At 37.3% G+C, this 20,561-nt stretch overlaps 1 protein-coding gene and 1 long non-coding RNA gene across 6 annotated transcripts in view; one reads left to right on the forward strand and one right to left on the reverse strand.

Moving 5' to 3' along the window:
* The window catches only part of IDE (insulin degrading enzyme), a 59,890-nt gene that overhangs the window by 146 nt on the left and 39,183 nt on the right, over positions 1 to 20,561 (forward strand). For 2 of the 5 annotated variants that reach the window (XM_039709421.1, XM_039709422.1), the window contains exons 1-11: positions 6 to 240; positions 8,151 to 8,335; positions 9,723 to 9,930; positions 10,748 to 10,917; positions 13,000 to 13,122; positions 14,514 to 14,626; positions 15,034 to 15,196; positions 15,826 to 15,918; positions 16,441 to 16,532; positions 18,141 to 18,221; positions 20,208 to 20,311. In XM_039709421.1, coding sequence (XP_039565355.1) covers positions 128 to 240; positions 8,151 to 8,335; positions 9,723 to 9,930; positions 10,748 to 10,917; positions 13,000 to 13,122; positions 14,514 to 14,626; positions 15,034 to 15,196; positions 15,826 to 15,918; positions 16,441 to 16,532; positions 18,141 to 18,221; positions 20,208 to 20,311 — 1,445 coding nt within the window. In that variant the 5' untranslated portion in view covers positions 6 to 127. Of the gene's footprint in view, positions 1 to 5; positions 241 to 4,635; positions 4,783 to 6,141; positions 6,403 to 8,150; positions 8,336 to 9,722; positions 9,931 to 10,747; positions 10,918 to 12,999; positions 13,123 to 14,513; positions 14,627 to 15,033; positions 15,197 to 15,825; positions 15,919 to 16,440; positions 16,533 to 18,140; positions 18,222 to 20,207; positions 20,312 to 20,561 lie in introns of those variants that run through there. The other 3 variants (XM_039709423.1, XM_039709424.1, XM_039709425.1) reach the window with 3 other exon arrangements.
* The window catches only part of LOC120502214, a 53,666-nt gene continuing 39,513 nt past the window's right edge, over positions 6,409 to 20,561 (reverse strand). The window contains exon 3 of the long non-coding RNA XR_005627480.1: positions 6,409 to 6,987. This is a non-coding gene — a long non-coding RNA (uncharacterized LOC120502214). The remainder of the gene's footprint in view (positions 6,988 to 20,561) is intronic.

Below are 20,561 nucleotides of genomic sequence, written 5' to 3' on the forward strand. Positions count from 1 at the left end.
TTGGCCGGGCGGCGGGGGGAGGCGGGCGGAGAACATGGCGCCGGGGAGCGGCGCGTGTTGAGGCGAGCGGAGCCGGGCCGGGCGGCGGCGGGGAAAGGCCGGTGCTGGCGGCGGGGCCGCCAGGGATATGCGGCAGCGGCTGTTCCCTGTGCTGAGCCGGGCTCTGCCGGGCTGGACGCGCCCCTGGGCCGCCCCGGCCTCGCGCTCGTTCCCTCCGGGCTGGCGGCGGAGCTCTCTCGGGTAGGGTGCGAGTGCGGCGGGGCCGGGGCAGGGCCGCGGGTCCCGGGGCCGTGTGCCCCGGGGCCGTGAGGCCGGAGAGCCCCCGCGGTGTTGTGTAAGAGGCGGCGGCGCGGCCGGGCGGGGGCACCTTGTGAGTCCCGGGGAGCGCCCGCCGTGCCCCGGGGCGGTGGGGAGCCGGGGCGGCTCGGGCCGCGGAGCGCGGCTGGCGCCGGAGCTTTCCGGGCAGGCGGTGGGCGAGCTGGGGGCGGCGGGGCCGGGTGTGCCCAGGAGGCCTGAGCCCTGCCTTGTGTCCTGCTCTGCTGCCCGGGAGAGCCCGGACTGACGCGCTCCGGTGCTTGCAGCTGCACCTCCTTTGACAAAGCAGGCTTGGTCATCAGCCGTGTGGCTTTCGTTGCCCGGGGGCTTGCTTTGTTCTCCTTCCCTCTCAAAAAACCTCCGTGAATTGTCTCGTTACTTAACTTGCCATATCTTCCTAAGACATAATTATGAAAAATAAAAAGGAAAAAAAAGTTTAAAATCTTTAAGAAGAGACTGCTTTCAGTTACCCAAACTTGATGGGAGCGGCCTTTTTAGTTTCTGACGAGTTATCTGGCAGTGGCACTGTGTGTCCCCAGCTCCGGTGGAGAGAGCGCGACTGAGCCCGACCAAGGGAGGAGCGGGGGGAGCCTTGGCACAGCTCGATTTTAGGGGCAATTTAAACTGCGTAACAACTCGGCAAAGTTTGTCCGGGAAGGGAGCTAGGGTCAGGGACAAAGGCTAAGTTGTTTTCTTTCTTTAATTAACACTGTATCTGTTACCTTAGTAGCCAAACCTATATTTAATACTGCACGAGTGAGAGACGTCAAAAGTAGCATCTTTCCGGGGAAAAAAGTGAGTTATGATGACTCATACTGTCGGTGCTCGTGTGTCAAAATTCGGATGCACTGTTACTGTTCATTATTGCTATTTATGCTTCAGAATTGTACAGGTAATCCACAGTGTGCATTTGGAGCCAATGCTTTTCTCAGGCTGTAGTTTGTCTTGCTAGATTACTTACTCCTCTTTATGCATGTGAATATATGCAGCATTTGGACTTAACTTTATGTATATGAGTAGGCCTGTTATGTTTTCATACTGCCTACAACCGTGATTTAATCATCCATTTAATTTTAATTGTGAATTAGGATTTACATAAATGATAATGAAATGAGAGCAGGCATAGTTCTTTCATGCGAGAATTTTTTTGAGATGTGAATATGAAGAATCTTTTTCTTCAGTTACATGTTCCCTGTTTCCATCTCTGTATTTTGTTCATGCTTGAACTTTTACTTTTTGTAATGTTTTTAACTTTCATCTTTATGTCAAGTAGCAAGATAATTTCTCAGTTACAACTTACCTCCTTTTCCTCTGATGTACAGCATTAAAATGATCTGTTCTATTTGGGAGGTCCCTAGAAGGATTCTTGTTTCTGTGTTTGCCTGCTTTTTTTGCTCGCTCTCTGTTTTTTGTCTTCAGTCAGTGTCAGGCTGTGGTCTAATCCCTTGGATGAAATGGCACCTTTGGGAATTGATTGAAGTGTCAAGTATGTAATTTATTTTGCACATGAATACAGCAGCACTCCCCTCCCCTGTAAGATCCAGAAGAAAGAGGGAAGGGACAAGAAGTTCATTACCTCTGTTTCACTGTACTGGAAGGTATTAGGCTTCTAGCTATAAGGGTCATTGCTGGTTATTGTAGAAGTCATTTACTAAAAATACAGTCAGACCACTTGAGAAATGGCATGTGGGGTTGATATTTTTAATATATTAATTCTGTTGGATTTGATGCTTCTATAGTAACTTTGGTGTCCAGTCTTCTAGCAGCGTAGAAATCAAAAAGTTCGTAATAAAAATCTATAGAAATTGCTTTAATCAGTTTTGTGTCTGGTTATGTATTTGCATATGCATGATCTGTCAGGGGGTATCTTTGCTTTCACCTTTTATGATGCCCATAAGTTGCTAAAATGTTCTTACCACATAGTACTGTATGTATATAATAAGGTGATTTATGATGGATCCTGTTTGAAAGTTGCTTCACTGCAGCTTTCTATTAAAATCTTACCTTCTGCATCTTGTTTTTAGAATGAGTAAGAACTATAGCTTGCCTGAGCAATTGATATGAAAAAGAATGTGGTAGAGCTCAGAGTTTATTTAAAATTTTAACAGTAGAACCAGAATTGTCCAAAATAGTAAAAACTAAACTACAAAATAGGTGAACAGCCAGGACTTCATTTGTTGAAACACACCACTGACTCTTGTAAACTGCTCATTGTTATGGGTTTGTTTCTCATGTCAAAGCTCTAGTGTTAGATAAACAGTTGCTTTTAATGTGGGATTACAGTGCTTTTAATGATTCAGAATTCTGATTTCTCTCTGTTTTTGTTGCTAGATCAGATTTTCTTGCCATTTCTCTCATCTTTCTGTGAATTTCTTCTTGTTATGCAGTATAACTGAAGTTTTAATCTTATCTTGTTTTTTTTTTTTAAATACAAACCTCACAAGTTTTTCTTTTTGAGAGTGTAAGACAGATGGTAGCATAAAGCATTGAGTGAGTTGGCTTTACAGAGAGTTTTGGGCAATCTGATGTGCTGCTTGCACATAAAATCTATGAAATACACATCAGAACACAGAATAAAGCACAGAGATCTCTCCTGCAGCATCCAGTTGAACATTTCCCAGTGTGTGTGTGCAGTCCTGCAGTTGTGGAGCAAGCCCTGCAACTGTAGGGTGACAGAAGAAAAATGTCACGGGGGGGAAGAGGGAATGAGAACCCCTGGTCTGCAAGTAGTCAATGGATAAAGCAATTAATTGAATTAATGAGTACATTTCTTAGGAAAATCTGTAAAATACACTTTGAAGCAGTTGGTCACAGTGCAGAAACTAGTCTGAAACCAGTCAGTCATGTTCTTAACATGCAATTTGAAAATACTGATGTAAGCCAGATTGCTATGCCAGATCTGTGAAAATTTAATGGTACTATATTTTAATGGTATCTAAAGATTAAAACCAGATAATTTTACTTACCCCTCCTCGTCCCACAGCTCTTCCAAATATTTGAACGCTTCAAAACCCTTATGGAATTTTGTAAAATATTGAAGCAAAGAATTGTTAGGGAAAGATTAATTGTTCTATTTCTTGTGAATGTGGTTAGAGATTGTTTACTTTGGAGGTTTGGATGAATTGTTTGGGGCAGTTTTTGAGGACATAGGAAAAGTAAGCTCAAGTAATTAAGAGATTAAAAAAACCTTGTTATGCTTTATTGCTCTGTCTAAGCATCAAATTGTATATGGTCCTGCCTTTTTGTTTGACTTTTTTTTACCCAGTGCTTTGGAAACTGTGGTCAAGTTCAGGACTGTAGATTTAGGGCAGTAAACTAGCTTTATGATGTCTGATTGTATATCCCATCTTGTTTGGCCAGCACATCCCTGTAATTATCAGGCCAGTTACTCAGCTGGGGCTGATCTCACACGTGAAACTACCAGGGCCCTTGTTTTTGCCAAGGTCACACGTGGTGTGGGCTCATTAATGCTACTGGAAATTCCTGTGCACCAGTGTTACACACCAGTGTTTCTGCAGTCACGTTGGCAGTGCAGCCTGTGGCACACCAAGTTTTACTGCTGTGATCTAGAAGTTGTAGAAGCTGGACTCTGGGAAACAAGAGCATGGCAGCCATCTGCCCTGGCCACCATCATTAGGAGGGAATTTTCTGAGTCAATTACAGACTTGGCAAAAAGCTGCAGACTGAGGTTCTGAAAATGCTTTAATTGTAGCGAGACTTTAGAATTTCTTCAAAATAAACTACGTAACAAAGCCTTATAAATATTCATCATCTTCAGACTTGCCTGATTTGGCATGATTAGTTGTTCTTAATAGCTTGGGAACACTGATTAAATCTTTGTGGGGCTTTGTAGTCGGACCTTTTGTGTATGAAGTAGTATGCTGAATTCCTGATGAGTTTAAAAGTGATAAAACATGTTAGCATTTTGAGCACTTCATCTTCTTACGCAGTCTGTCTGCCTGTGCTTGCAGTCACAATTCTTTAGATCAGTATCAGGAATGTGTTGGGATCTCATACATTCTCTAGCTTCATGGCAAGCAAATTCACACAAGACTGATGCTTTATGGATATTGAATCATGAGGTATTTTAATCTCTAAGTGTCTAAAAGGATGATCGATGAACATGTAACCTGAAAGAGTATGGATAATCTCCTGAAGAATCCCTTTTGGTAATGTTCAGCCTGAATTGATTTCACTTTCCTGCCTACAGTTTAGTCTAAAAAAAATTATTATAACGTACAGGTGAATGGAAATGTTAAGAGAGTAGGTAGATTCTTGATTGTTTTACTGATAAAATAATTCTACTGCTGTCATGATCAGGAGTAGGTGCAAGAGACAAAAAAGAGGGGTGCAGACCTGTGCAAGAATGCAGATTTACATGGTTGTTGCAGAGCCATGAGCTTGGGACTGAAGAAGTTCTTGGACTCCTCCAGAGTGCTCAGTTTGGTGCTGTCATCCTTGTAAGAGGTGAGAAAACTCTGGCTGGTAGTTCTGCAGCACCAGGCCTCCTGCCAAACACACAGCACTTCTTTCCCTCCACGCATTGGCAGCTGGAGAAGTTCATGTAAACCAAGATGGATTAGTAAACAGCACAGAGAACATGTTACCAATGGTAACTTCCTTGCAGGACAGAACAGAGGTTCTCACTCAATTAAGGTTTCACTTCACTCTGGTAAATTGTAAGCAATTAGTTGTATAGAAACTTGTAGCAAACGTGCATTTTAAGGCACTTGATAGAAAGCAAGCAGCAAAACCTGCTGAGATGGTAACTTGCCTGTCATCTGGAGCAGACCTGTGTACTAGCACTTGACTTCAGTATGTGTGTACTGTCATGACAAAAAAAACCTTGAGAAGCACTTTGGAGTTTGTGCCTTGGGGGTCATATTTTTATTAGCTAGTCACATTCTTGCATTGAAGCAACCCTCAGGAGTTTCTGTTAATTGGTTTTCAAATATGGTCCTTTAATTGTTCAAACATTGGACTTAGATTTGACTACACAGGCTAATTTTTAATTAAAGTAATTTTGCTAAAATAACTCTGAGAGATTAAAATAGTGAAGCAGAATCATATATCACTTAATCCCACTCTGTAATGCTCTGTTTGCAGGTGAAACCTGGCATCCCCAGAGAGCCTTGCTGCTTCCAAGGGACTGCCTGCCTGGAAATGATTACAAAAATGGAACCTCAAAGAATAGATATAATTTCAGTAGAAGTGCTGTAATTGAAATTCACTGTTGGTTTTAACTGATACTTTCCTTGTACAAGTGAAGTAGTTTTGATGAGGAAGAAGAAGAATATTTCCTATTCATTTAATAGGGACACTGTTCTTAGCTAAGACATCCCTGTTTTTTTCTTTCTACCTCTGTAATCTTTCCAGTGGAAGAATTTCCACTGCCACAGTAATGGTTTGTGTTATTCCTGCTATTTTGGCTTTATTAGATCTTTCTCTGTTGCTTCTGCTTTGTGAAAGTAGTAAGCAATATTTCTTTTAATGTTTTTGTTAGGCTGTTAGCTCTGCAATAAACATATCACCTCCTTTGTGGAAGAGTTGTTTTGCTACTGACCAGCAGCATCCAGTACTCACTGTAATGACAGTACAGCAAGCAGCTGTAGCACATGGACTTTAGGACAACTTCTGAACATGGCCTTTAGAAATAAAGATGCTTCTCAATAAGTACAGGATTTAACCAGAACTACTGGTTAAAAGTAGTTCTATTGTCAAAAAGTGATTTATAGAGTTTTAGGATTCTGGTGTGAAAGAACGGAATGTGGTATTTTATAACACAATTGCACTTACTTAAAAGCTGCACAGGAAAACAGTCATATGAGGGGATGTTTAGTATTGAATCTTGCAGTTTACTCCTTAAGAAAACATAATGGTATAAAAGTTCTCTCTAAAGTGAAATTTTTTCTTCTCACTTTTGTATTGTAGTAACATATCAGCGGGAGGAAGAGTACGTAAGCAGGAAGGTGTTGGTCTTGTCCTCTTGACGTATTTGTCTTCCAGGAGCATTGCATAGTTGATCAGCCCTTGCTTTTATTCGAGTTTTCTGGTACTATGATTCACTTTGCAGCAAAATAATCGTAGGTAATCATGCAAACCCATTTGAAGTTAGAGAATGTTGTATTCACAATGCCCACTGAAATAACAGTGAAGGTGGAGGTACAAATTTCAGTCCTTGGTTTGAAGGCTTAATTACTGATGTCATCCTTTTGAAAATTGTAGCTTTTTCCTGTACTGGAATTTCACTACCGAGCTGGAAGTAGCCTATGAAGGAGGCAGAAGTAGGGAATCATAATAAAATGAAGTGGAGGTGTACAGCTTCACGAGACACCAGTTGAAATCTCATAAGGTTTCATAGCTGCGTAATTTGATGAATCACATTGGAAAGATGAGTCATCTGAACAAACAGTAAAGTTCTGTGACTTAGTGATGTGGTATGGAAATAACAAGGAGATATATCAGATGATAAGGACATTGTATAACATTTAAAAAAAACCCACAACTCGAGAAGTTTATAGTATATATGTGTCTTCTGACGGGCATCTAGTATCTTACTGAGTTAGAATATTCTAGCTGAAAACCAAGGTATAGGTGTTCATTAGCAGACATGGAATCAGGAGCTTAAGGGATGTCCTTGTTCTCCTGCATACTTAGATCTGTCAATCCAACCTGTGTGCAAGTGAAAAACAATTAGGAACAGTTTTGTTACTGATTTTCATATATGAGAAGTATCTGCACTCACTTAAATTCTACACAGTAGCTTAAGTTTAGTAAAGTATTTCTTAAAACTCTGAACACAGAGCATCTTTTAATTGTTAGCATAGCTTGTGTCAGTGCTGTTGATGCACTCTGTGGTAGTTGGAATAATCTTTGTGTTTCAATAGTATATACATTTTTTCAGTGCAAGAAGGCCATATACATTCCAAGCAGGATTAGTCTGAGCACGGGGGTTAAACTAGTGGATAAATGACCAGTTTAAATGAGAGTGTACACATTTAAATTTAAATTCAGCATTTCAGCCACTGTTTAGTGATTACATTTGATTGCACTTTTCTTTTTTATTTTCATAGTAAGAGAATGATGTTTTACTAGTTTATATGTTTCCTTCTAAAATGCATTGAACTGCACATTTTAAAAAGTTACTTGATATTGTTTATAGCTTTTGCTTGGAGGCATTCAGATTCTGAATCAGTCACACTTAGATTCTTAGCATTTCAGAATAATGTCTTTAAAGAAGGGTATCTTGTAGCATGTGTTAAACTAATGGTAGAAGTTTAAATAAGTGAGACAATCTATTCCTGTTTATCATGGCAGTTCTGCAGTCTTTGTATTTTTGTGGCACTATTGCAAAAGTGTTGCTGTTTCTTGCTTGAGTGTACAAATCCAGTGGTCTGTTAGTAAAATTTTGTTTATTTGACAATCAGAGTTACAACACTTGTAATACAATCAGCAATTCAGATACATGAAATAATTTCCTGAAGTTTGAAAGTATACTTGAGATAGCAGTATATGCTTCATTGGATTTAATTTTTATCGTAATCGAGTAAGGGGTTGACATTTATTAAGTTCGGGTTGTTTCAGTTGCAGTTAATGTGATACTTGAAGCATTCAGTTAAGTGATCTGTATCTTTATTGTGTTTCGTGGTCTTCAAGGTTTCTTCTTTATTTTAGCAGCAATATCTTTCAGGGTCTGAATTTTAGGCAAGTTCAGTGAATTTTGTGTGTAATAGAACTTTTAGCTGTTTGTATTGCCCTGTATTGTCTAACATAAAATTAAAAAATTAGCAAGGCTTAAGTGAAAATAATAAGAAATTTCTTCTTTTTTCTTTAAGGTTTCAGAAGGAGTCAAGCAACAAAATGAACAATCCAGCTATTAAGAGAATAACAAATGAAATTATCAAATCACCTGAGGATAAACGAGAATATCGTGGACTGGAATTGGCAAATGGCATTAAAGCTCTTCTCATTAGTGACCCCACCACAGATAAGTCCTCAGCAGCACTTGATGTCCACATAGGTATTCAATTCATATTGTGTTAATTATGCAATTAATAAAAATGCTTCAAGTTCTGGTATCTTGATGCAAATAAAGTGACAGGAGTGGTATGCAGTCAGGAGCCTAGGCTTTTACTGTAATTTATAGTTTATTCTTTGACACATCAAGTTCAAAATTATTTGAGCTAAATGCTCTTACTGTACTCTGTGTTTACTCAAGTGTAGCTCAGTCAGTTGAAAGACTGCTTTTAACCATTAAGTTTCATGTTATGAAAGATCTTTTGTAAGCAGAAGAGGGGTGGGTGCAAGTGCAATTATTTCAGACAGCTCCATCTGTCATGTCAGACTTTTTTTTTTCATGCTAAGTTGTTGATGTGTAGAGGTGAGAAAATGCTGTAGTGCTAGAGAAGTTGGAGAGGCACTCCCTAACTTCAGTGGTGCCTATGTGTGCAAACAGAAATATGGGAAGTAGAAGGGGAAGGCAATTGCTTTGACTCTTTGGAATAATGGGAGCCTTTTCTTATATCTGAGGTATATCTCAAGCTTGTGTAGTTTTTCAGTTGGTTGGAAAGTAAGATGCAGTGTGTGCATAACCTAAACACCCTCTTGCCATGTTTGTAGTTGGGAGCTCTTGCTGCTCTTTGTGTTAGGGCAGAAGTAATAGAGGGACTTCAAAAACTTCTGGCCTTTTTTGTTGCAGGGATGCCTGTTCCAGATCATTCTCTTGTTCAGAGCATTCTGAATGTGGTTTTGTTTAGGTCCTGTGACAGTGATGGCCAACTGCAGCATCCAGTTCCTGCCCATGTGCTGAGGAGATGGGTCTGTTGCCTTCATCTCTGCTGTCCCACTGCACATTGCTGCACACTCTGAGGCGGGACTGCCACTCTCCAACTTTGTTTCCATTCTTCCAAATCATTGTTGTCTTTTAATCTGTTTGCCTTCACACCTACTAGCTGGTCATCCATAGCTGCCTGTGTTCAGGCAATTACAGGTTATCAATCATCCTATAAACCACAGGATAGATACCTCTTTAATTATGGTTGGCAATTGCTGCCTCTTAACACAATGCATTTATTAAAGTCAAGGTATAGATTTCAGAACAGTGTGATTTGCCAGGTCTTTACAGATTATGAGTCATGGACTTCAATTGAAAATCATCTGTATAAGGAAGTACAAGCTGATCTGGAGAGGCAATTTGAGACACTAATTGGTTCAGTTACTAATTCTAAATTTTAAAATATATTTTGAGGATTAATTTTAGTTAACTGTAGTTGCACAGGTGTCTTCTTACAGACACAGAATTTATATAATTTCCTGAAGTAACATACTGTAATATAGAGTACTTTAAAAGGCTTAATGTTTTAGTATTACTTTTTATTAATGACTACATGAAATTTTTCCTCTTGCAGGATCCTTGTCTGATCCCCCCAACATTGCTGGGCTTAGTCATTTTTGTGAGCATATGTTGTTCCTGGGAACCAAGAAATATCCAAAAGAGAATGAGTACAGCCAATTTCTAAGTGAGCATGCTGGGAGCTCAAATGCTTTCACGAGTGGTGAACATACCAACTATTACTTTGATGTGTCACATGAACATCTAGAAGGTGCACTGGACAGGTAAACACATTTTTTAGTATTTAAATTTTTGTTATAGATGTTCTACTTGAATTTATTACTGTAAAGGTTTTCTGATAGTTCTATAATTATGATATTTTTAAAAAAGGTAAAAACCATCTTTTCTTAAAATTGATAACCACATATTTTTCAGTTTGAAAGTCTTGCTCAGATTTTTTTCATCTAAGAGAGTTCTTCATCGAGACAGAATTGATGAAGTTTAAGTGTTGTGTTTACACTGAATATTTTTGGAAATGCGAGGCACAGAGTATGATCATGCATTTACACATTGTGCAAACACTGGGATGGTGCAATCAAATTCTGTGCTTCCCATGGGATCCTTATTGACAGCAAAACAAGGGTGAAGTCTAGAAATATTTAAGGATGCTCTTAGTAGAGGGAACTTGCTGAAATCTCAGTGTTTTGTGGGAGAGGACAGAAATTGAAAGGTGTGTAGTCAGTGAGGTGGAGTTTGCTCTTTGGCTTCTCCCTGGATGCCTGACAAGACTTACTTGCTTGGTGAAATTAAGAGCCTCTTGCAGCTAAATCTCCGAATAGGAGAAATTTTCACCGTGGCAATTGTGATGTAAGGCCCTTGATTCTTGTACTACCTTATATGATGGATGTGTTGTCTGCATTTATAAACAAAGAAATTGAGAAATAAGGATATCAAATCAGTGTCAAAACTGTTAAAGAATTCGTAAGTTCTGCATTAAAAAATAATGTATTCAGCTGTTTTCAGGAGGAACCAAGTTTTGTACTTTTCTGTTACAATTTATGTACAGTACTCTTAACTTGAACTAAATTTTTTTCTTTTTAGATTTGCCCAGTTTTTTCTGTGCCCCCTGTTCGATGAAAGTTGCAAAGACAGGGAAGTGAATGCTGTTGATTCTGAGCATGAGAAGAATTTGATGAATGATGCCTGGAGGTTGTTTCAATTGGAGAAGGCTACTGGAAACCCCAACCATCCCTTCAGTAAATTTGGAACAGGTTTGTTAGAATATAAATGTCCAGTGGCATTCTGTGTAACATACATAACATTATTGTTTATATAAAATTGCAGAAGACTGACTGTAACAATTCTCTTATTTTCCTCTCCATACGTTTATTATGGTGCTCTATTGCATTTTTCACATCATAGACCAAACAGAACTAGACAATAGCATAGGGAAAAGAGTGATCCAAGACTTTGAGTACAATGAGTACAACCTTCATGATTCTGATAATTACTGCAGTGAGTGCTGTTTTCCAGTTACTGGATTTGATTGTCATTTGGTACTGTTAAGTTTTTGTGTATAACAATGTGAACAAATTGTGTTTAAATTATTGTTGGCCACATGCTTTTTGTTATTTAATATTGCCTTTAGACTAGATGACAGTGACTAGGTCAAATCAGAATGATCAGCAAAATACTGTGGAAATTACTGAGTAGGAACACATAGAACACAACAGTAGGAGACTGACAGACAAAATGATCCTGGACAAATCCCAATTCCACGGCTGTATTTTTTTTTGTTTGTTCAGGTTTAATTATTCTCAGAATGCTTAGTAACAATTGAAAATAAACAATGCTAAACCTCAATTCAAAAAGCATTAAAGTTAAGATATCATAGTTCTGGACAAAGCCGCAAATGTTTGATGCTTTGGTAGAAGTTTAAATGTTGGGTGTTTTTTTTGATAGGCATTATTTTCTACATTAATTTAGTTTTGAAACCTTCGAAGTAACAGGACTTCACTGTTTCATCATTGAGTATTATGTGTGCAAAAAAATGTGTTTTGTGGATGGGTCAGTTTGTTTTATGAATAATTGATTCAAGTATTGGGTATGGGAGGAGGATGGGAGAGCAGCTAACTTTAAGGCAGTGGTTTCTTCCTCTGTCTCTAAAAAGAGAAGATGTGCCTTTACATCTGTTGATGGAGAGCATATTTATGGGTTTGGTACCCACCTGCCACAAGAGCAGGTATTGCTCTGTTGACCAGTAAAGAGAGGCTGTGTATAAAACCATAACTCCATTATCCAAACAGGTGAATTTTAAAATAAAGCCTTGGAAGCTGTGCATTAGTAGTCAGGTGTTCAAAGTATATTCTGTAACCTCTTGCTACTGAAGACATTATTTAATTTTTATGTAGCACACAGAAGACGTAAGTAGAAATTGCAGAAATTGTTTTGTACAGTTTAAGAAGGTTGCCTAGCTCGCACAAGTGAAATATTTTCTTGGGGAGAATATCCAAAATGTGTTAAAATTCAACAGTAATAGTCATATTCCTTTCTCCTTAGATTAGGTTCTGATTCTGAAATGAAATGACAGCACATAGCTTTCCAGTAGGTACGACTTGGCAGAAGTAGAGCTCAGCTTTGATGGTTTTATTTACCCAAAGAGATGACAAGAGATGCATTTGGCAACCTTATTGTTTCCCTTTGATCAGCTGAGATGTTGTTGATCTGCAGAGTACAGGAATTACTCCATTTGGTGCTTCATTGCTGTGCACCCTGTTTGGTCAGCAAACCTTCTATTATTCCTTGTCTGTCCATGGAAATGAATGCACCTTCCAGTTTTGTTTTTGAGTGTGCATTTTTCCCCAGATATCCTTACTGATCTCCCTGAATTAATGCCTGTGATGGTGACTCTTCTCCATCATTCCCCTCCGTGTCTAGTAATTTTCCAGGCACTTCTGCACTGGCTAGTGTCCATTTTCCTACAGCTGCAAGGTGTCTTCTGACTGTTGCTTCCTAATGTCCTCCAGTACTGTAACAGCACAGTTACTGACTGAAACTTTAACTATGTTATTTTATTTTATCTTATGTATTGGTGCTGTGGGAGTAAACAGAGTAGGGTGTCTAGACGTTCACCATTTAATTTGTCTGCATATAGTGAGGAATATAGACAAAATATTTAAAACATAAAACAATATTGAGCCAGTTTTCTTATTATGCATGTTGATTATTTTTAAAAATAATATCCATCCAAAGGAAAGAAGACTGATTAATTTATATCTTTCTTTTTGATCTGTAAGCTCATAACATTAAATATTGTTAAACATCACATATTGCTAATTATTTTCATGTTACAGGGAACAAATTCACTCTGGAAACTAGACCAACCCAAGAAGGAATAGATGTAAGGCAAGAGCTACTGAAGTTCCATTCTACTTATTATTCATCAAATTTAATGGCTATTTGTGTCTTAGGAAGAGGTGAGTTTGTTCTCCTGGTTGAGTAAGACTTTCCATATATACTTGAAAAAATAAATGGAGGTTCCAACTGCTTAGAACCTTCCACAGCTGAGATGATATTTTGCACAGGTTTGCCAAAAGCTTAATAACAGTGTGTTGGAAACTTTGCTTTTTTGAAATCTGCTGGCAGACTAGTATTTGTTTGGTGTTTCACAGTAATGCTTAGATGGTGAGTACAAATGGAGGAAAGTGAGCTTTTTATCTAATCAATAGCAAGTTTATTGAGGAATTTTACATGGAAGCTTTTTCATAAGAATCACATTGGCAATTAGAAACTGTACTAAAGAAAACTGTCCCTGCAAGATTGAATGAATGTTTATTTTGCTAATACGGATAAAAATTGGTGACTTTTAATTGAACCACATGCAGTGCACAAAATTTTAATATATAGTGAACCCACTTGGTTTACATTGTTTTGTTAGTTTTTTTCCCCAGCACAGTTCTGGGAATGTAGTGTAGGAGCATTGGGCAGGAAAGATTCTACTTTCTCAGTTTAGCTGGAATTGTTTTAACAACAAGGTAACTGCTTTCAGAAACCTTTCAAGGATTAAGATTATATGTTGAGATGTCCAAGTAATTGATGTTTTGTTTTTTCCAATGCCCACCCCTGGAAGTCTTTCACTAAAACATTGTCAAAAGAATTTTTTTTAATCTTAAGCTCACTTTGAGAAGTGCTCCAAAATGCATTTCTTGAGGCAGAAGGCAATTTTGAAGGCAGCATTTCAACAGAAATAGTCTAGATCAGTTTAGGTGAGTTAATGCACATCATCATATTCTTTCTGCAAAAAGTCTTCTTTCATTCTTGCAAAGTACTAGAGTAACAGGCTGAAATTAGAAGGGATGGAAAATTAGCAGTGCTTGAGCAGGTCACAGGTGTGTGTGTTTTGGGTGCTAAGGACAGACCTGACTCATGGTGTGCTTGAAGTACTGGACATGAGCTGAGGCTAAAGAAAATACAAGTTTTGGCAAAGCTACTTTCACTCTAGAAAATTTGCAGGTGTAATTCTATGTCCCTTAAACTTCTGTGGAATGTTTATTTTTGTAGGTGTTCAATATCTGATGCATCTTTCAGTTCTAGCTTAGTTTAATCTCTAAAATGTAAAGATATATTTTCGGTTACAAGATTTACTTTATTCATGGTTAAAGCCTTCCTTTAATAAGCGGTGCTTCTAGCATGTTACAGTTCAAAATTTAAATATGGATATTTGTTTTCTTTCTGAAATTGAAAATCATAACACCATTAAAACTACTTTCCTGTATGATTCATGACTCTCCCAAACAATATTTAAAAAAAAAGTTTGTTGGAATCCTTATACAATAAGCTTGTTTTTCCTGATGTTTCTTTATTCTAGAATCCTTGGATGAGCTGACTTGCTTAGTGGTAAAGTTATTTTCAGAAGTAGAGAATAAAAATGTCCCTATACCAGAGTTTCCTGAACATCCTTTCCAAGAGGAACATCTCCGGGTATGTATAGAGATACGTCTTCCATCCAAAATGTGTATTTTAAATGTTATTTTTTATGTTTCAGTAATACATTGTGCACTTCACTACTCTTTTAACAATGTCCCTGTTAAATTCCATATTTCTTTATTGATTTTCCACCCACTTTTCCATGCTGAGTATAGTTTTGTATAGTTTCTAGTAAAGCTTGCACATTTGATTGCAGTTGTAAGCAACTGTGAGATAATGAATTTTCTTTGTATTTATCATGGATGGCTGAAGTGTTGCCCGAAGTTTTAGATACTTTTGAGATTTGGGAGATGTGTTTGTAATATGTGTGTGTGAAGGGAACATGATACATGCTCCTGAGATGAATACAGTAAATGAGTTTCCCTTTGTTTATGGGTCTCCTTGCTTGTTTCTCTCCTCAGCAACTTTATAAAGTGGTACCCATTAAGGACATTAGAAATCTCTATGTCACATTTCCTATACCAGACCTTCAGAAATACTATAAATCAAACCCTGGCCATTACCTTGGCCACCTGATTGGGCATGAAGGCCCAGGGAGTCTTCTGTCAGAGCTTAAAGCCAAAGGTAAGTCCTTCATGGGCAGAGAATTGAAAAATATTTGATCACACAGTATTTTAAAGTTTAACTATGTCTCACTTAAAATAGACCTCTATGTGTTAAAGCCTTTATCTATTTGACTAATTTGAACTCTTAAGTCATTTTGTGCTTTATTTTTGTTTCTGCAGCAGGTAGGAATAAATAGGTAACAGTCACTCAGGCTGCTGAAGCTATTATTTCTTTGACTCCCCTTTAGAGAGTTGCCTTGTTTAGAGAGTTATTTGAACTTCAGCATAATGATCTCGTCTGTATTCTGTCACTAACTTTGAGGTTACTGTCAGGTCCCTTAATGTCTGGAAAATTATAATGGTGTATCTTTTGCTATTTTACTTTATATCATTCTGTTCCAAACAGAAGTAAATTATCCAGTAATCAAATGATCCTGAATTTGTCATATCACTCTGAGCGAGTGAGACTCAGGTCAGATGGAGCTGACTTGGGTTATGTTTAACTTGCACTGTTGCTGTAGGCATTAATGAAGTAAAGGAAAACATGTAAATGAATCAAAATAGATTTTAATGTTGCTGAAACATGCAAAAAGTTGCATAAATTGTATAGATTTGTTTATGTAATATAGTTTCTTTTTAATGACATAGGGTGGGTGAATACTCTTGTTGGAGGCCAGAAGGAAGGTGCTAGAGGTTTCATGTTTTTCATCATTAATGTGGACTTGACAGAAGAAGGACTTTGTAAGTGAAGCACTTTGTCTGTATTCCACATTATTGCTGATGTGATGGCTTTGTGTTTGTATCTGAAGAGACTAATTGATATTATAGCTTGAAAGCCAGTTTATTTTAATTACCTTGTTATTATTCTGTGTTCAGTTCCTCTAAGTATGCTACCTTCACCTAAGAAATCAACTTATTTAAGGTTATATTAAATTAGTTAATTAAATACTTTAAATAAACTTATTTAATGAAGAAGAGCTGTTAATACCTTTGTGTGCTATTTAGACCTAAGTGAAATTGTATCATAAATCAGTATTTTCACATAATAAGACGTGTTCAGTGCACTTCTTGGAATTAGCTGGGGACATAAATACTTACCTTAAATTCATGTCTGAAAAAAGCTAGTTTAAATTTGTGTGTGGGATGCAGATGTACTTGAAGATCTTGATGTAGCACAGCGTAATTAAAAATAAAACCATATTTGTGTTCATTAAATTTCTTCTCTGTGCAGAACTGAGTGAATAATTAGTTTTTTCTTTTCAGTGCATGTTGAAGATATTATTTTGCACATGTTTCAATATATTCAAAAACTACGTATAGAAGGACCTCAAGAATGGGTTTTCCAAGAGTGCAAGGTAAGTAATTGGGGCTGTACCATGTGTACTATATGTGGTGGTTGTCTTTTTACAAACTTTTTTTATAATTAGATTATTTGACTTTGTAACTAACTTAATAATCACATGGTAATTAAGTTTGTTAATTTTTAAGATGCAGCATGACACAAATGACAAGTACATGCAGAATACATTGTCTTAACGTAGGTGTGGAATGCTCTTACAGAGCTGGGAGTTAGGATGGCATAAGGAAGTGGAGGAAGAAGGATCTTGCTCTGTCCACAAGGATTTTACATAACTTTGCTTAGTCTTCACTGAAGAAGGGGGAAAATGTTTACTGTGAGGAGTAACATTGAACTGGAAATTTAAATGGGTGCTATTCTACCCCTCCCTTCTTTCATGTGTGAAGTTGTATAGTTGAGATTGTAAAGGCAACAGGACATTGAATCTGCTGTTTGTTCCCCTCATCTTTCTGAAGAGTCAACTAAAGGCTTTTCATTAAATACTTTGGCAGTATATGTCAGTCTTTTTTGTTGAAATGTTCATGCTTCTTACAAGTCTGGATAATTCTGTGTGCACAGAGCAAAAATGTAAAGTGTTCTATTACATAGTGCTGCTCTTCTCAGTGTCAGTGTGAAACAAACCCAATTTTATTTGTATATATGTATAGTCTCATTGGTTCAATACATATGCTTGGGTAAAGATTCCTTTTCCTGTCTCAGCTTTGTTTGATCCAAAACTATTGAATCTCTCTGAAAATAGAAATTCTGCAGCTGGGTTAGCTTTGTTTCATACACTTGGACACTATAGCTGTGAAAGGAGTCTCAGGTCTCGTTATCCTCTGCTAGAAGTTCCAATGGATTTGTTTCACTGACAGAGTAAGCAAATAAAAGTTTTGGAAAAGGTAATTCCATCCTTCTGTCTCATCCCTGTGCCTTTCCCTTGCTCCTCTTCTCTCAGTCCCAGAACTCCTGAGACTGTGGGGTGAGTCAGAGAGCTGGCAAATTAGTATGAAAAGAATATTTGAGTTTACTTTCAGCTGAATTGTTGAGTTAATCAGTCTCTCTGCATGGTTTCATAGAAGGATGGACTGTCCTTTTCACTGGCTTTAAAGTCTTAGCTCCCTTTAATTCACCCTTGCTATTGTATCCTAAGAATGATGTGTTCTATTTCTGTGGCTGAGACAGCAAAAAGAAACACGCTTTTTCTGTCTCTAAATTTACTCTTGGCTGACTGAACAAAAGGAAGAGAAGAGAGAGAGAGGCTTCAGTTCACTAATATATGACAAACATTGCACTGGAACACTGTGTACTGGTTGGACCAGAGTTGGTGTGTTTTCACATTATCAGGAAATTTAAATATATGAGAGATGAGGCAGATCTCTCAGCATGAAAAGGACTTACAAGACTTGTGTAATGCTTCACATTATGAGACTATCACTAATTGCTTGTGAGTTTGATGCAACTTGAATAATCCTGAAAATTTATGTCAGATACTTGTCTGCTATAACATGGATACAGCAAAAGTACTTCCTTTTCTTTCATTATAAAAAGGAATTATGTAGCCAGTAATTATTCTTAAAATAGGCTTTAATTTATGATCTTTAATCATTCATACATTGTTTTCTAGGATCTAAATGCTGTGGCATTCAGATTTAAAGATAAGGAACGACCACGAGGTTACACTTCAAAGCTTGGAGGAATGTTGCATGTAAGTGGAGGGGGTTGTTTTTGTTTGGTTGTTGTTTTTCCTAATAATAATTTAGCGGTGTGTTTGATTATCCACTTAATAATACAGGCATCTGTGAGGTCCTTTGTACTTCTTGCATGCTGCATAGGCCTTAGTTTTGGCAGTCAATAAATCACATTCTGTTCACTCTACCATTTAATACTTCTGTACGTGGTAGAACTGATTGTACAATAACTGAAGGTGCTATTTGATCTGTTTCAGTGTTTCTAAAGACAGATGTACCTTGCCATTGCATTTCCCTAGAGAACACAGCTAAGTGTTCTCTAGGGAAATATTAGACAAAGAATATTTTATCATAAACATTGTGTTCCTTAGGTCACAGTGTTGAAATACTGCAATAAGCAGAAATGTTTGTATTAAGATTGCAAATTACAAATGCTTGACTTCAGAGATGTGATTGCATATTGGTACTGAAAGAATCATCATTATATGGTCTTTAATACTTCTTGCAAAATTCCCTCATGTTGTGCTAATGTAAGATTTAGGGGGGTTTGCTGAGTTTTTTTTTTGTTCTAGTGAAATTACACAGCTTTTATACATTGCAGCTGTTCTTCATTGCATAGCTAATGTCTCCATCTTTTCAGAGAAACTTTTGGTTTCTTTGCAGGAATTACTGTTACTAGTTGTAGACCTTTAATCTGTAAAGTCTAAAATAATGGTGTTTAATTTTTAAATTTTATATCTCTGTGCTGAAAAGCGTTAGACTTGGCTGAAAACATGTATTTAGAGTTCCTGTGTGGCATGCTGTCTGGTGCTTTTTGTTCTGTCCAATGCCTCAAATCTCTAACAAATGGACTTCCGACTTCTGAAACAGTCTTTCAGTATTTGTTGGATTATTTCTGATTACAATTGCTGTCTCCAAAAATCAGGCCAGGAAGTTGCCAGCAGTGTTCCAAAGAGCAGGGTATTGAATCAGGACCTTTTTTTTTTTTAACTGTCTTTCTTTTGCTTTGCAGTGTGAATGGTAATTCTTGTTCTGCTTTAGTAGTTAAATGACCATCAAATTCTGAATCTTTAGCATTCACACTTGAATTTTTAATAACAAAGTTTGGTTCATTGTCCTTGATCTCCACCCTCCACCACTCTTTTCCAGAATCCTTTTTGTGACTTACTCTCTGTTCTAGAAGTCATTCTACTGTAATTTTTTGCATAATATATATAATTCAGAAAGCCATTTTGTAATAATTCTGGTTGAAAAAAGTACATTGGTGTGGCAAAGTGCAAGTACTCAGCACTTAGTCACCTGATAATTTTCCCTTGGTAAACAGGTGTTTATCAAGAAAGTTTTCCTGTCAACCACATTAACCATTTTCAGATGAGTTTTAGCTTTTTTTTTTTTCGTCTTAAGTTGCCAGGTGCCTTAAGAGATTTTCAGTTTGGTCCTAAATAAAAAATGTTAGAATTAAGTGTTTAAATTTTTATTATACTTTTAGATATTGAAATATAATTTGATTTAAATTATTGTAAATAAGAATTGAACTGCTCAAGAGCCCTAAAAATGCCTAGGTTTTGTGTTGTTTTATTTTGCTTATTTATGTTTTGTTTTCCCTAAATGCAATCTCATGTACTTGGTGTTCTTTTATCTTGAGAAATATCCTGCAGGGGTCAGCATTTACCATGTTATTTTTACTTTCATCAAAATACCATTTAAAGGTGGGTGACTTTTCTATTGAGACATTAAATATTCTGAGAGAAGAATGGTAAATATAAATTATGTAAAATTGCCTAATACTTGAGAAATATGATTGCATAGTTGGAATGCTACGCCCTCTTACTTAGTGTTGAGGGAGATTTTAAAACATTCTTCACATTCTTAATTTGAAATTACCAAGGTAGTACAGCTTTAGTGACCAGGAGTGTTTGCTTTTGTTTCCTCTACTGAACTGTAACCTTTTCATGCTTAGCTTTGTTTCATTCATCTACATATTCTTTGGCTTTGTTTTTTAGTATTACCCTATAGAAGAAGTATTGGCTGCTGAATATTTGCTTGAAGAATTCAGGCCTGATTTAATAGAGATGGTGCTGGATAAATTGAGACCAGAAAATGTTCGGTGAGTTAAACTGTATTTTACAAACATCATAAGAGAGCAGGTGAACTAATGGAAACACAAAATCTTAGGTGTCTCTTGCAGCTCTAAAGTAAATGTGATTGAAAAATCTTCACTATGTTTCTTTGTATGAGAAGGTCTTAGATATATGCTAATTTATTTTCAAAGATTGATGTATTTCAAATAATTACTAGATAAAGTCAGATAAACTTAAATTATGAACTATATTTGCAAATGTCATGGGGTTCTGGTG

Source organism: Passer montanus, unplaced genomic scaffold, assembly GCF_014805655.1.
Source record: "Passer montanus isolate IOZ18808 unplaced genomic scaffold, ASM1480565v1 scaffold21, whole genome shotgun sequence".
NCBI classification, from domain to species: domain Eukaryota; kingdom Metazoa; phylum Chordata; class Aves; order Passeriformes; family Passeridae; genus Passer; species Passer montanus.